This window comes from Malaclemys terrapin, chromosome 1, assembly GCF_027887155.1.
Source record: "Malaclemys terrapin pileata isolate rMalTer1 chromosome 1, rMalTer1.hap1, whole genome shotgun sequence".
NCBI classification, from domain to species: domain Eukaryota; kingdom Metazoa; phylum Chordata; order Testudines; family Emydidae; genus Malaclemys; species Malaclemys terrapin.
In genome coordinates, this window is record NC_071505.1 from 33,483,278 (window position 1) to 33,496,500 (window position 13,223).

The following is a 13,223-nucleotide window of genomic DNA, read 5'->3' on the forward strand; positions in this document are numbered from 1 at the left end:
CAATTTGCTGCCGCTGTCATAGAATATGACATCACTAATACCGAGGCTGCCAATCCATGGTATTTGTAATGTCACAGATTGATGCATTCTGAGAGCCCATCAAAGAACACAAAGAGAAATTAGCAGATGGGGTAAACAAATAAAATAAAATAAAAACGTATTTGTTTCCTGGCACCCATCGACAGCCCCATGAATGGAGACAATTTAGCATATATTTATGGGTGTAACTCAGAGTTACACAGAACTCTTCTTCATAGATTGGCATAAATTCAAAAGCTTGTCTCTTTCCCCAATGGAAGTTGGACCAATAAAAGATATTACCTCACCCACCTTGACTCTTTAATATCCTGGGACTGACACAATTACAACACTGCAAACAACATTATTATTAATTTTAACCATTGCTCCTTCCATTATATTTCATATAGACCAGGAATTCATGCCATTGAAAACTTACCTCTGCCTATTCTTTTTTCTTCTTTTGTTAAACCAGTACTCTGTTTTGTTTTATTGTTGTTTAAATGTTGTTTTTATTATATAATTGGTTGGCACAGCAGGCGACGTAAATAAGTTTGTAAATTGCTTGGGGCGTAGCCTATGGTTGCATTATCTGATGATGAAAATTGGCACCTCTAATGAGTCAGAGTTCAGAGGGAAGTGAAACACAAACCCACCTGCCAACTGTTTTTGTTTTTTTTTTCTTTTCCACAGCACGAATTATCAAAACAAAACAGTGGTGTGAAATGCTTCCATGTTTAGAAGGAGAAGGCTGTGATTTGTTAATCAATAAATCAGGCTGGACCTGTACACAACCGGGTGGGCGAATAAAGACAACCACGGTAAGCTACTTCCCTTTTGTTCCTCCTTATCTGTAGCTTCCAAAGAGCAAAGGGTGAGACTTCAAATTTAGATACCGCATAGGGTTTTAAAGTTAGACACCAGTTAGTAGCCTATGCTCACAAAGACCCATACTGAGACACACACATGTACTTTCACACCTGTGATCACAGATAGGAAAAGTGTGGCAGATTACAAAAAGGATGTAAAATGTCAAACTTTGACTTAAAAGGGTCCATAAATTCAGTCAGTAAAGATTGTCTCTTCACCTTTATTTCACCCTGGTGTGTATTCTGAACTGTGGGTAGAGCAAGGATATAAAATTTCATACTACTGATCTAATGGGGGGAAAATTAGTTCATATTTTTTTTAATAAAAGTAGTTTTGGCTTTTTCACTATAATAAAAAGGCAGTTTCCAAAGACAAATCTCCATCTTCCCAGAGGAAAATTTACGTGAGGCCTAAAGAAAACAAAACAATAAAACCATTTTGGGGAGATAATCAGAACTTTGGCTCTAACTTGTCCATACTGTACTTTTCAACTCCTTGGTGTCGTCTCCTGTTGTGTTTTGGATTTGTTTGAAGACGCTATATAGAAGTTGAATATGCCTACAACAGTGATGGCTCCCAGGACTTTTAGCATCATCAGTCTGTGGGACATTCTCCAAACCAATTGAAGACTCTTGTGCTTCAAAAATTTAAAACCTCCCAAGAGATATGGTAGAATAATACCCTGATAGGTTGCTATGCCATCAGGGATATTTTTTTCTATAGGTTTACAGGACTCTCAAGCTACATTTAAATAACTGACATTTCAAGAATGTTTCATCATAAAGATTTACTTCAAATCCTGCTTTATATGTTAACCTCAGTGTGCTTCAAATTAGTGAGGTTTAGCAGGGTTTGGGCACAGGCCTATCAATCAGGATCTCCTACATAGATTCTCTCTCTGGAGAGAGGTGAGGAGACACTATTGCATATATTTTTAGTGTTTTTACAGTGTCAGTATTTTGACACAAAATCAACATGACCTTCACTTTTTAATTTTTTTTTACCAATCTTTGAGAATAACATTTATTGTCAACTGACATTTACAAGCACAACCTATGAATTTGGTATTGTTCTAATGTAAGATCCTATGCCATCCTGACATCCCTGTAGTTGCTAGACATAGCAAGGTACATTATGGATAGTGTTGCAAACTTGCCTCTCAGTCTCCAAATCAGAACTTTAATCTTCATTTCCTTTAGGTCATATGAGTGTAATTTATGTAATGGTGATATAAAAATATAATAGAGGGAAACAATATCATCAGCTCCCAAGGGCAGGCAGACCTGACAGGGTATCTTTGGAACACTCACAATATTATTCAAAATCTCATTAATTCAGTGATATTTTCTGTGCCTCAGGTAAAGCAAATTACCTGTGTACCCTGATACATTTGCATCTATCATTATTATTGTTTGTTTTATCAGGATGCACCAGTGATATATGCTTGGTGCTATGAAAGATAAAAAGTAAGCACAGTGTCTACCCTGAGGAATTCATGTTAGGCTTGGTCTACACTACCCCCCTAATTCGAACTAAGGTACGCAACTTCAGCTACGTGAATAACGTAGCTGAAGTCGAAGTACCTTAGTTCGAACTTACCTTGGTCCACACGCGGCAGGCAGGCTCCCCCGTCGACTCCGCGGTACTCCTCTCGCCGAGCTGGAGTACCGCAGTCGACGGCAAGCACTTCCGGGTTCGACTTATCGCGTCCAGACTAGACGCGATAAGTTGAACCCAGAACTTCGATTTCCAGCCGTCGAACTAGCTCGTAAGTGTAGCCAAGGCCTTAGGTATCTATCAGATTGATTCAGTTCATCTCTTAGATTTGACACCAGGGCCTGATTCTGATCTCACACCTGCTTTACAACTGTTTAACTCTACTGACCTAAACAGAATTACTCTTGTTTTCAAGCACCATAAGTGAGATCAGAAGCAGGACACATCCTGGGGAAATTATGGCAATGCTGAGCAAAGTCTTATTAAGAAGAATCTCTTCTGAGACAAGATACGCTCAACAGAGGAGAGAAAAGGACTTCTGTCCAACCCTGTCACAGCCCAGGCCCTTACCTAATTTAGAACAGTCTACAGCAGCTGGCTCAGATCCCTAGGAGACCATACAGCATCGGAGAATTGCCAGAGGGAAGTGCAATTCTACTCTAGCCCTTCTGTACCCCTCCCACTACATCTTCTCCCACCACCTTCGTGACCTCTAAGCTGAAGTGGAATGGGTGGGTGGGAGGGTGTGCACATATACATTAATTGTCTATTGATCCAAACTAACAGTTCAGGATGTTCCAAAGAACACTGGGTCCAGCATAAATGACCAAAAAAAATAGTATTTAAAAAAAAAATCCAATTGCTCATCGGGCACTTGATTTGGTGTGCAGGGAGGGGTCAGAAAGCAAAAGAGCTGGAAACTTGGTTCATATGGGCTTCATAATGACTAATATAAACCCCTAAGAAAAGAGGATATATAATGGAAGCACCACCACTCTTCTTTGTAGCAATACCGCTTGAAGGAATAAAGTAAGTTATATTTCTCTTCCTCATCAGCCTACCTTACCTGCTAGACCCATACTGCTCCTTGTTGAAAATATAAGTACAGCAAAGTACAGCCTGAGATGGGGTGATCAGAACATTGTGGAATTAAGCTCCAAATACACAGAAAATATACAGCCCATTGTGGGTCTAATCCTCCTGTGGAAATAAGTGAATATTCTGCCATATATTCTAATGGGAGCGGGATAGGGCCTAAATTAGTTAACCTACAATAATTTATGCAGGTGTTTGCAGGTAATATTAGGTTGTATCTGAAAGTGAAAGAGATACTAATACTGTACCTTTCACTACCAGAGCAGGGATAAGTTTCTGTAACACAAGATATCATATTACTGATATCCTATCAGTAATTATATGCTGCACTATATGTACTATAACTGGTAAGTAGGAATAGAATTGAACACTTGAGGACTTAGATTAGCGCTTCCGTTTGTAGTGACTCTTACACTGATGCCTGTTGTTAGTGTTTGTATATATTGCATTATAGGCACTTGTATAAATAATATGATGTCAGGGCTTGGGCATAGAAGAAGTGTGTGAAACGTGAAGCTAAGTGGAGGCAGGTGATAAGTTTCCTCTCATGAGAATATTGACCCTAGAACCTATTTTTTTCCCATGAAAATGAGGCAGAAATAGAACTCTTGCCTGGATGAGTTTTACTAATGTGAACAGCATCACCTTATGTAATAATGCTTAATATTTTATGTGCCAAATATCTAGGAAACTGCAAACTTATCTAATAAATACACTTTGCACCCACATGTTTCAGTGAATTGTGTTTCCTAGGAAGGGCTTTGGCTGGTGTCAAAATAGTTTTGTGTCAAAATAGTTTAACCTTGATAGTCAAGGCCTGATTTTTTCATTGCCTGCTTGCACTTTGTGTAAGCATTTATGCCTGTGCAAAGTAATGCAACCAAATCGGAATTCTCTACTCACACTGGTGGCAGCCTTTTAAGCCCATTTTGCACTCACTTTGCACAGCTGTAAATGACTACACAACGTGCCAGGGAAGGGAGAATCAGACCCAACATATATTCTAAATGGATCTGGATGTCACTTTTATGCCCTGTCAGCCTTTCTACAAGGTGTGAATGAACCAAGGATTTTTCATCCGGTAAGAGGCTTTTAGAATTGAAGACTGGCTGGGCCAACTGCCAATCTATGTACTAAGCATATGATTGTCAATACAAGGAAACAATATGGCAGCTTACTAGAGGAGATGCTGTAGGAACAGAATACTTTGTAGTTGTTAACACTTTTAACAAAGTGATTCATGCTAAGTACTTTTATTTTTAAAATGCCTCTATTTAAAAAGCCTCTATGGTTATCTTCAAATCACATGCCATGCAAAAATGTTCTGCTTTTTATATTTTCATTAATCTCCCAAATCTGATTTTTAAAATGAATTTACCTGACTCTCTCGTGTGAGAAAGACTATATAATTTCATCAATGCCAGAAGATGTGTCATGATTTCACCAGATACTGCTTAGAAACATGGCTCTTTTATATTTCAAGCATGAATCTTGCCAGTGTATAAATGAGGAGATACACAAATCTATTGGCTTTACAGGGGAGATTAATTTTAGCACCAAAGTGTATATATGTTGTCAATGATCCATCACTACTTAATTGTTACTTAATTAATTCCTTCTTTTACATGATGTGATTTCAATGCATGGAGCTTAACAGAACATTCATGCACCAGTAGCTAACCTTTTAAAACCTCTGTGATTTTACTGCTAAATTAGCTGAAGTGGGAAATTAAGGAGTATGAAGAAGCTAAAAGAGAGCTCGCAGTGGATAAAAGGTGTAATTACTTTGACATGGAGCTCACTGCTTAGCTAGTAAAATTTACTAAGGATCTAGCTTCGCCAAGGGACGTGACTTTCTTAATAGAGTTTTCTTACGCACAGAGCAACTTAGCATTACTCACCATTAATATAAATGACATGCTGGCTGGCTTGGAAAGGTAATTTGTTCCTTACCCTGAGAAATACTAAAGTTGTTTGTATTGGCTGAAATTTAAATGAAAATTTTTCTGCAAATCTTTATCATACACAAATGTATGATTAAGGTAAATTGGACAAAATGTACTGGCTTGTTTTCATCATTGATTTACCAGCAATGTGGTGTTACTCATACCATTACATTCTGTTTTCAAAGTAAAAATACATATTGCATATTGGATTTGAGAATTTACTTTTTTTTAGACTGAAGACCATCTGGAAATGTCCTGAGGCCATGGACTAGTGGTCTGAGCATGGGACTGGGAGCCAGAAACTCCTGAGCTCTAATCCCGGCTCTGACAGTCACTGCCTCTGTGGCCTTGGGTAAGTCAATGAACCTCTCTGCCTCAATTTCCCTAGTCATGCAGTAGGAGTAATAATACTTACCTACTTACATCAAAGGTGGATTGTGAGGTTTCCTTAAATAATACCTGTAATTACTTAGGAAATTCAGAGTGCTATACAAGTATTATTAATATAGTTGTTAGGCTCTGGAATTATACTAATTTCTCTCGCATTCATATAGCTAGGCTAGATCGGGTTCCAGTTCTGAGTTTTGCTAAACATACCTTTCACATTTCCACAGGGCAGTGGATATATATTTATGTCACCCTCCCAGCTCCACCTCCGCATGTTGTTTCACATGTGATTCTAGGATGTAATGCAAGGCCAGATGAAGGTAATTACAGGCTGTAGGCACACCACAGTTTGGGGGTTCCCTGAGATGCTGTCTGCACACAATAGCCCTGACCACCTCTCCCTTTTGGTAGGGGTGATGTGAAGGGGACCTCCCGCAGAGACGGGGCAGCGGCATGCGGCTCTCATCTTCCCATAGGAGTTGCAGCAGGATCCTCCTCCTTAGGAGCTTAGGGTGGCAGTAGGAAGCCCTGTCCCAAACCCTGGAGAGGCAGAAGTGGTACCAGAGGGGCTACCAATACTTATTCCAACAGCCAAGGATGTACCTGCTTGTATGTGTAGGCTGGGAATACTGTAATCCCCTTCTTTGTGCTGCTACATACATAGTCATCCGTTATTGGCAGGGTCCCCCAGAGCTGTGGGTCTCGTTGGTAATGCCCTATTGAGATGTGTGCTGCAGCTTAAGCCTGTCAGAACTATTATTTCAGGCAGCCTACAGACTCATGCAGATATTTGCACAACCATTAGGGCTAGAAGCTTACTTAAGTTGTTAATGGAAGCTGAGATTCTGGTGTAATTGCACTATGCCAAGAACTAGGCCCGTGGCTTAAACATGCCCTTACATCAAAAAGAGTAAGGCAGAAAAAGAAATCCTGATTCTTTCTGCCATTCTTTCTAGATGCACTAAAATTAGAAAGAGAGGTATCACTTGATACTGATTTTCTGAATTGGTGGGTGTTTTTGTATTAGGGGGAAAAGCTTTTCTCTTGATGGGTAGCATGTGTTTCAGTTTTGTATACTCTGTGTAGATTCATGCTGTTGGTGCTTGTGAATTCAAGTTGTTATTCCTTTCCAAGGTCTCATAAGATTCACCTGCTCCCAGCAGTTCCCATTGTTCATACTGAATGTTTCACAGCATGAATTTGTTGTATCTTGATTTCTCTGTCCTGGGACTGGCTTCCCTTCTGTATGTGATTGGTGGCTGCCACTAATGTATAGTTGGGTCAAATATCATGGGTCAAATTACAGAGCCCAGAAGGTGATTGAAGAGATGGCTTTTGCTCTCTGCATATTCTGAATCAGGTGTATATTGGTCTGAATCAGGTGTAACTTAAAGCAGCTATAAAGTTTACTCTAATTTATACTGGATGCTAATAGTCCTGAGGATCCAAACCAGTATGCAGATATCTGAGGGGCATACTGAATCTGCAGACTTGCCTATTTTCTCCTGAACACTCTTCTATACTGACACAAGCTAGGATCTACCATGCTAACTCTGTGCCACCAGAAGACCCTCTACACCAGTGGTTCCCAAACTTTAACAACCAGTGAACCCCTTTCACTAAAATGTCAAGTTTCGCAAACCCCCTCCTAAAAATGAATATTTGCAGGGATTTTCTCCTTTACCTGAGTATAAATTATAAAAGCAGTGATCTTGGAAATATAAAATTTGTTTTAATGACAATCTTATTACACATTATTTATTATTTATTATTATTTATCATTACAGTATTTTTATTACATTATGAAAACGGCAACACTCTTCCAAGATCTCACTTTCGTAACTTGTATTACTTTGAATAAGCCTGTTATAAGACAAGTCTTCTATGTTTCATCAAGGAGTATCAGATATGAAACAGCATGAAGGTATTTAAGAAGCCAACTCAAAGAGTTCCTCCTACACAAGCATTCAGGTCTTGAGCAGTCCAGGCAAACAACGCACGTTATAACAAAGCTTAAACTTGTTCTTCATAATAATTTTAAAAACAATACTAGCTGCCTATTTAATTTTAAAACCAGGAAAAAATATACACCTCCCTTTCCATTTCTTATAAGGAGTCTTGAAGTTTAAATCTCCTCAGTGTGATAGATATGCTTGCTTTGATCTGCTTAGCTCCTGGAAGTCCAGGGGCTCCGTGCTGCTGGCCCCGTGCTGCCCGTGGGGTCCCTAGGGACAGCTCTGTCTCCCATTAGGGAATTTTTTCTTGAGAACGCCCTGTAACATTTCGCGAACCCCCAGGGGTTCATGAACCCCAGTTTGGGAACCACTGCTCTACGCTGAGGTGATCCATCTAGGGCTGGATGCATAGTTTTAGGGCTGCTTTATACCACCAGTGCAGTGCAAACCAGCCACACTGCATTTGAAAGAGGACCTGGGCCTCAACACTGGCCAATAAAAAAATAAAAATCAGATCTCCAAATCTGTGTTACAGATAACACCCCTGATATTAAACCTGAAGGGATTAGAAACTACTCTTCATCATTTAGTATGATGTTTCCTTTTTGCATCACCTTCAGGCTGGGCTGAGTCTATTTTACTTTTAGGATTTAATGCACTGATAGCATTCAGAATCTGCAGAACATTTGCTTTTGATAACTTGGCCAAATCCTGGATTTCTTAATTCGACAAAACTCACTGGAATCTCAGTTATTGATGCTAATAAGCTGTTTGCTTAAGTAAAGGTTGAATGATTCACTCCATGCTTCCATTAGAACGAATATAATATTTGTTTTAACGCTTATTTTCTAAAACCTAAATTTTCAACTAAATTTGACTCAATTATCCTGTAAAATATTATTGGAACTCAGTATTTTCAGAAAATGAAGATCTCTAATCTCCAAATCCAGAATGCTAAGAAAGATTGGGAGTTTTTCCCATACCCTAAGGGCTCCAAGTTGAAGAGGGGTGACAGTGGGGAGTTTTCTGTTGAGAAAATTAAAATTGCTTAGGGAGTATTTTAAGAGGATTCGCCCTTCTCATTGAGTGCCAAATCCAGGTTCCATTTCAATTGATGACAAAACTCCCATTGTTTTAAATGAGCACACATTTTGCCCCATGAGTGTGCATCACTTGTAGTGAAGTATCTGATTTTAAAATGTGGATTGTCAGCATTTCAAACAATTCCTTGCAAGAATATAGGGAAACCTAGCATCATTGTTCCCTTTCAGAGGAGGTATTTTCAGATATTGATGGAGAACCATGCTAGCCACATATTCATGTCTCATAGCCAACCTCAAAGAAAATATAAAAGGGATGCTCATTTCTGCATGTAATATTGTAAAGATCATTACAATTTCTATTCAAATAAAATCAGTTTTCAGGGTATAAAATTTTAAAGATGTCTATTCTCTCTGAATTCTTACTTGTAACTGCCATTTATGATAGAGGCTACATTCTTAAACAGTATGGGTCTGAATCTGATCTCACTACACTGCTGTAAGTGAGAGAAGAATTAGGCTTAGATGACTAAAACCTACATAGCAATTGTTTTTTTGTAATTTGCCCACCTACTGGTTCTTAGGAATTAGTGATTTACTACTGTTGCGTTGATTTACTCATGAAACCTGCTAGTTTAATGTAAAATAAGCTACACATATCTGATCCATTTCAGGTCTGCACTGTCCTTTCGAATAAAGTAAATAAAACAGATTTTACCCTAGGCAACAGTGGCGGGATTCCCAGCTAGTCATCTATTTCATGTTTGTGTAGAATAGACTTTGCTTCTGCTAAAAGGAAATGACCCAAATAGTTATTTTGTTTTTCTTTTTGTACTTTGAAAGCAGAATTCTGAAATGTACATAAAACACATCTGTAACTTTGGCTAGTCACTGACACTAATGTAATGTGGCATACTATCAACCCAACCAATAAGTTGTGATGTCTGAAATTGTTCACGTGCATGAACAACCTTAATAGCTGGTCTTGTGGGAGTGCCTACATTGTTAAATTGGCCCTAATGAAAATTACTTCAGTTTGAAGTTCTTTCCAGCTTTCATACTTCTGTAAGAATAAGACAACTTAAAAATATATATAATCATGTGGAGGTGAGGGTCACATACATCCCCAAAACCAAAGGAAAACATTTAAGAATGGAGTGCCCAGGATGTGGAGGCTTCAGATCAGTAATGGGTGATTCTGTCTCATGAAATTTCAGGAAAATATAGGCCCAGCAAGAAGATGAGATTGTTTTATCATTATTGTTATTATTTATGTACACTATGTATGTATGTAGTAGGATCACTACAAACACTCAGATATAGTTCCTGGTCCAAATAATTTATAATTAAAGGACAAATACACAAGTAGGTAGGGATTAGTGGAAGAAAAACAACGAGACAATTTATGTTAGTAATAATCTGTGTTACTCTAGCACAGGGATTGGCAACCTTTGGCACGCGGCCCGTCAGGGAAATCCGCTGGGGTGGGATGTGGCCGCCGCTTCCCACAGCCCCCATTGGCCTGGAACGGCGAACCGCAGCCAGTGGGAACTGCGATCAGCCGAACCTGCAGACGCTGCAGGTAAACAAACCGTCCCGGCCTGCTAGTGGATTTCCCTGATGGGCCGAGTGCCAAAGGTTGCCGATCCCTGCTCTAGCACCTACAGGCTTCACCTGTCAGGGACCACAGGTCTCAAACCTGGGCCATAGAGCTATTACGGGCTTGTAAATGCTAGCCAACCACCCAGTAACCTGCTAACAGTTGCCAGGACTGGAAGCTGAATTCCAGAGTTGCCAGAACTCTGGGGGGCCTGATTAGTTTCCTGCTTGTATTTAAACTGAGCATAGGAACAAGAAGTTGTCCATGCAACTGAGTTTCTCCTACTGAGGGCTGCTTCCTTTGTTCTATCTGCGCCTACTGCCGGACAGTGATCTCCCAGACCTTGCCTGCCTCCTGCCACCTGACTCTCTAGCTGCCCTCTGGCATAGCTCAGACCCTAATCTCCTGGTATTTGACCCAGCCTGTCTCCCATGGGTGAGACCATCCATATCCCGTTTGTGACACCAGCTGATATCAGGGCCATGTTGTGTTTGTACAGTGCCTAACACATGAGAGACCATCCCAAAGTGTTTACAATCTAAGTTAGTGGTTCTCAAACTTTTTTTACTGGTGACCCCTTTCACATAGCAAGCCTCTGAGTGCAACCCCCCTTATAAATTAAAAACGTGTTTTAATATATTTAACACCATTATAAATGTTGGAGGCAAAGTGGGGTTTGGGGTGGAGGCTGACTGCTCATGACCCCCTCCCCCATGTAATAGCCCTGTGACTGCTGGAGGGGTCCCAACCCCCAGTTTGAGAACCCCTGACCTAAGTAGACAAGACAGATACAGGATAGGAGAAGAAACAGTCACAGAGCAGTAAAGACACTTGCCCAAGGTCTTTATTCACTGTAAGTAGCACAGTATTGCTAGGTCTTTAAGAAGAGCTTAACATATGGACAGGATACAGTTCTTGTAGATAAGCACTGTATCCTGTCCATATGTTTGCATCATGTGTACTAGATAGTGTATGTGGAATAAAGCATGGAGGTGATTTGTCAATTTCTTGCACAATGGATGAAAAATTTGGTGGAACAGAGGAGACCAAGCCAACACAAAGCTTCACAAAAGAGGAAGATTTGTGTCTTGATTTTGTTTTCTAGCATTTGGGCAATTGATGTGGCCAAGTTCTTGATCCACCATTGAATATCTTATGGATTCTTATGGGCGAGCAGCTGAATCCAGCTGAAGTTCAAGATCAAACACAAACACTTTGTGGGATTCATATCTGTGACCCTAGGACAAATGGACTGCAGATTTTCTCTCTTGTTTTCCTTTATAGAATTAAAGTTTTCATGTCTGATCTTGACCTTTAGAGTAGGAAAAAAGCAAGTGAAACCTTAAGAAAGGAAATAAACCTGTGGGATGTTGTTTTTGACAATGTATAAATCAAAGTGGGGCATATAGCTAATTTTTTGGGGGAGGCGGGGGGTTGTAATACAAAAGTATAAAATATGGAAACTTGTATGTCATATTAGCATCAAGAGTTTAAAATGTATGCTAAAATATTACACTCTCATTTCACAGAGAGGAAGTCTTCATTGTAAAAATGTTATGACATGAAGCCATTACACAAGCATATCTGGTTGAACTTTTTTTTTTTTTTTTTTTTTTTTTTTCATTTTCTGAATCCAAAACAATTCAAAAGTTTATTAAATCATGTGAGGTAACCTGGATCACTTCTTGGACTTTGTGACAAAACTACTACATATATAGAGGAAATGAAGTAGGTATCATAGTGCAGGGATTTTAGTAATGTATTAGAGAAAGTGTCTGTCAAAACATTACTTGAAAAATTAATTCTAATTGGCTCATCATGTGGAGCACTGTCATTTCAACTGGAAGGCTGAGAAACCATAAACAATAATGAACAGAATATTTTGAACTAGGGTGAGATAGACTAGGGAGTGACAGATGTGTGAAAGGCCCAGTTTTGCTTTATCAGGGATATTTTCAAAGTCACAGGAGCCTGTAAGCTCCTAACTCCCATATTCATAGTTTCCAAGGCCAGAAGGGACTACTGTGATCATCCAGTCTGACCTGTAAGTCACAGAACATAAAACATCCCAAAATTAATTCCTAGAGCATATCTTTTAGAAAAACATCCAATCTTTATTTAAAATTTGTCAGTGATGACAACTCCACCATGACTCTTGGTAACTTGTTCCAAAGGTTAAATACTCTCACCGTTAAAACTGTACATCTTTTTTCCAATCTGAATTTGTTTGGCTTCACCTTGCAATCATTCGATCATGTTATAGCTGTCTCCACTTGATTGAAGAGCCTATTAATAATTGTTTGTTCCCCACATAAGTATTTGTAGACTGTAATCAAATTATCCCTCAATGTTCTTTCTTAAATAGATTGGGGTCCTTGAGTCTATCACTATAAGGCATTTTTTAAAATCCTTTAATCATTCTTGTGGCTCTTTTATGAACCCTCTCCAATTTCTCAACATCCTTCTTGAATTGTGGACACCACAACTGGACACCATATTCCAGCGGCAGTCACACCAGTACCAAAATGCAGAGGTAAAATAGCACTCTCTTACTTTATATTCCCGTTTAAGCATTCAAAGGTCACATTAACTCTTTTGGCCACAGCATTGCTCTGGAAGTTCAAATTCAGCTGATTATCCACCACATTCCACAAATCTTATTCAGAGTCACTGCTTCCCAGGTTAGAGTCCCCCTATCCTGTAAGTATGGCCTGTATTCTTTATTCCTAGATATAGGCCTTGACATTTAGCTATTTTAAAATGCATATTGCTTGCTTCCACCCAGTTTACCAAGAGATCTAGATCATTGTGTATC

General features: G+C 39.3%; 1 protein-coding gene across 10 annotated transcripts in view; it reads left to right on the forward strand.

Annotated features, from left to right (window-relative positions):
- Positions 1 to 13,223, forward strand: part of TAFA5 (TAFA chemokine like family member 5) — a 675,055-nt gene that overhangs the window by 499,659 nt on the left and 162,173 nt on the right. For 5 of the 10 annotated variants that reach the window (XR_008444065.1, XR_008444066.1, XR_008444073.1 and 2 more), the window contains exon 3: positions 712 to 839. The exons of 1 other annotated variant lie outside the window; for it this stretch is intronic. Coding sequence is in view for 1 of the 9 variants with exons in the window: in XM_054020522.1 (XP_053876497.1) it covers positions 712 to 839 (128 nt within the window). In the remaining 8 variants the exon portion in view is untranslated. Of the gene's footprint in view, positions 1 to 711; positions 840 to 5,658; positions 5,779 to 13,223 lie in introns of all 10 variants that reach the window. 4 more of the 10 variants (XR_008444071.1, XR_008444068.1, XR_008444069.1 and 1 more) reach the window with 1 other exon arrangement.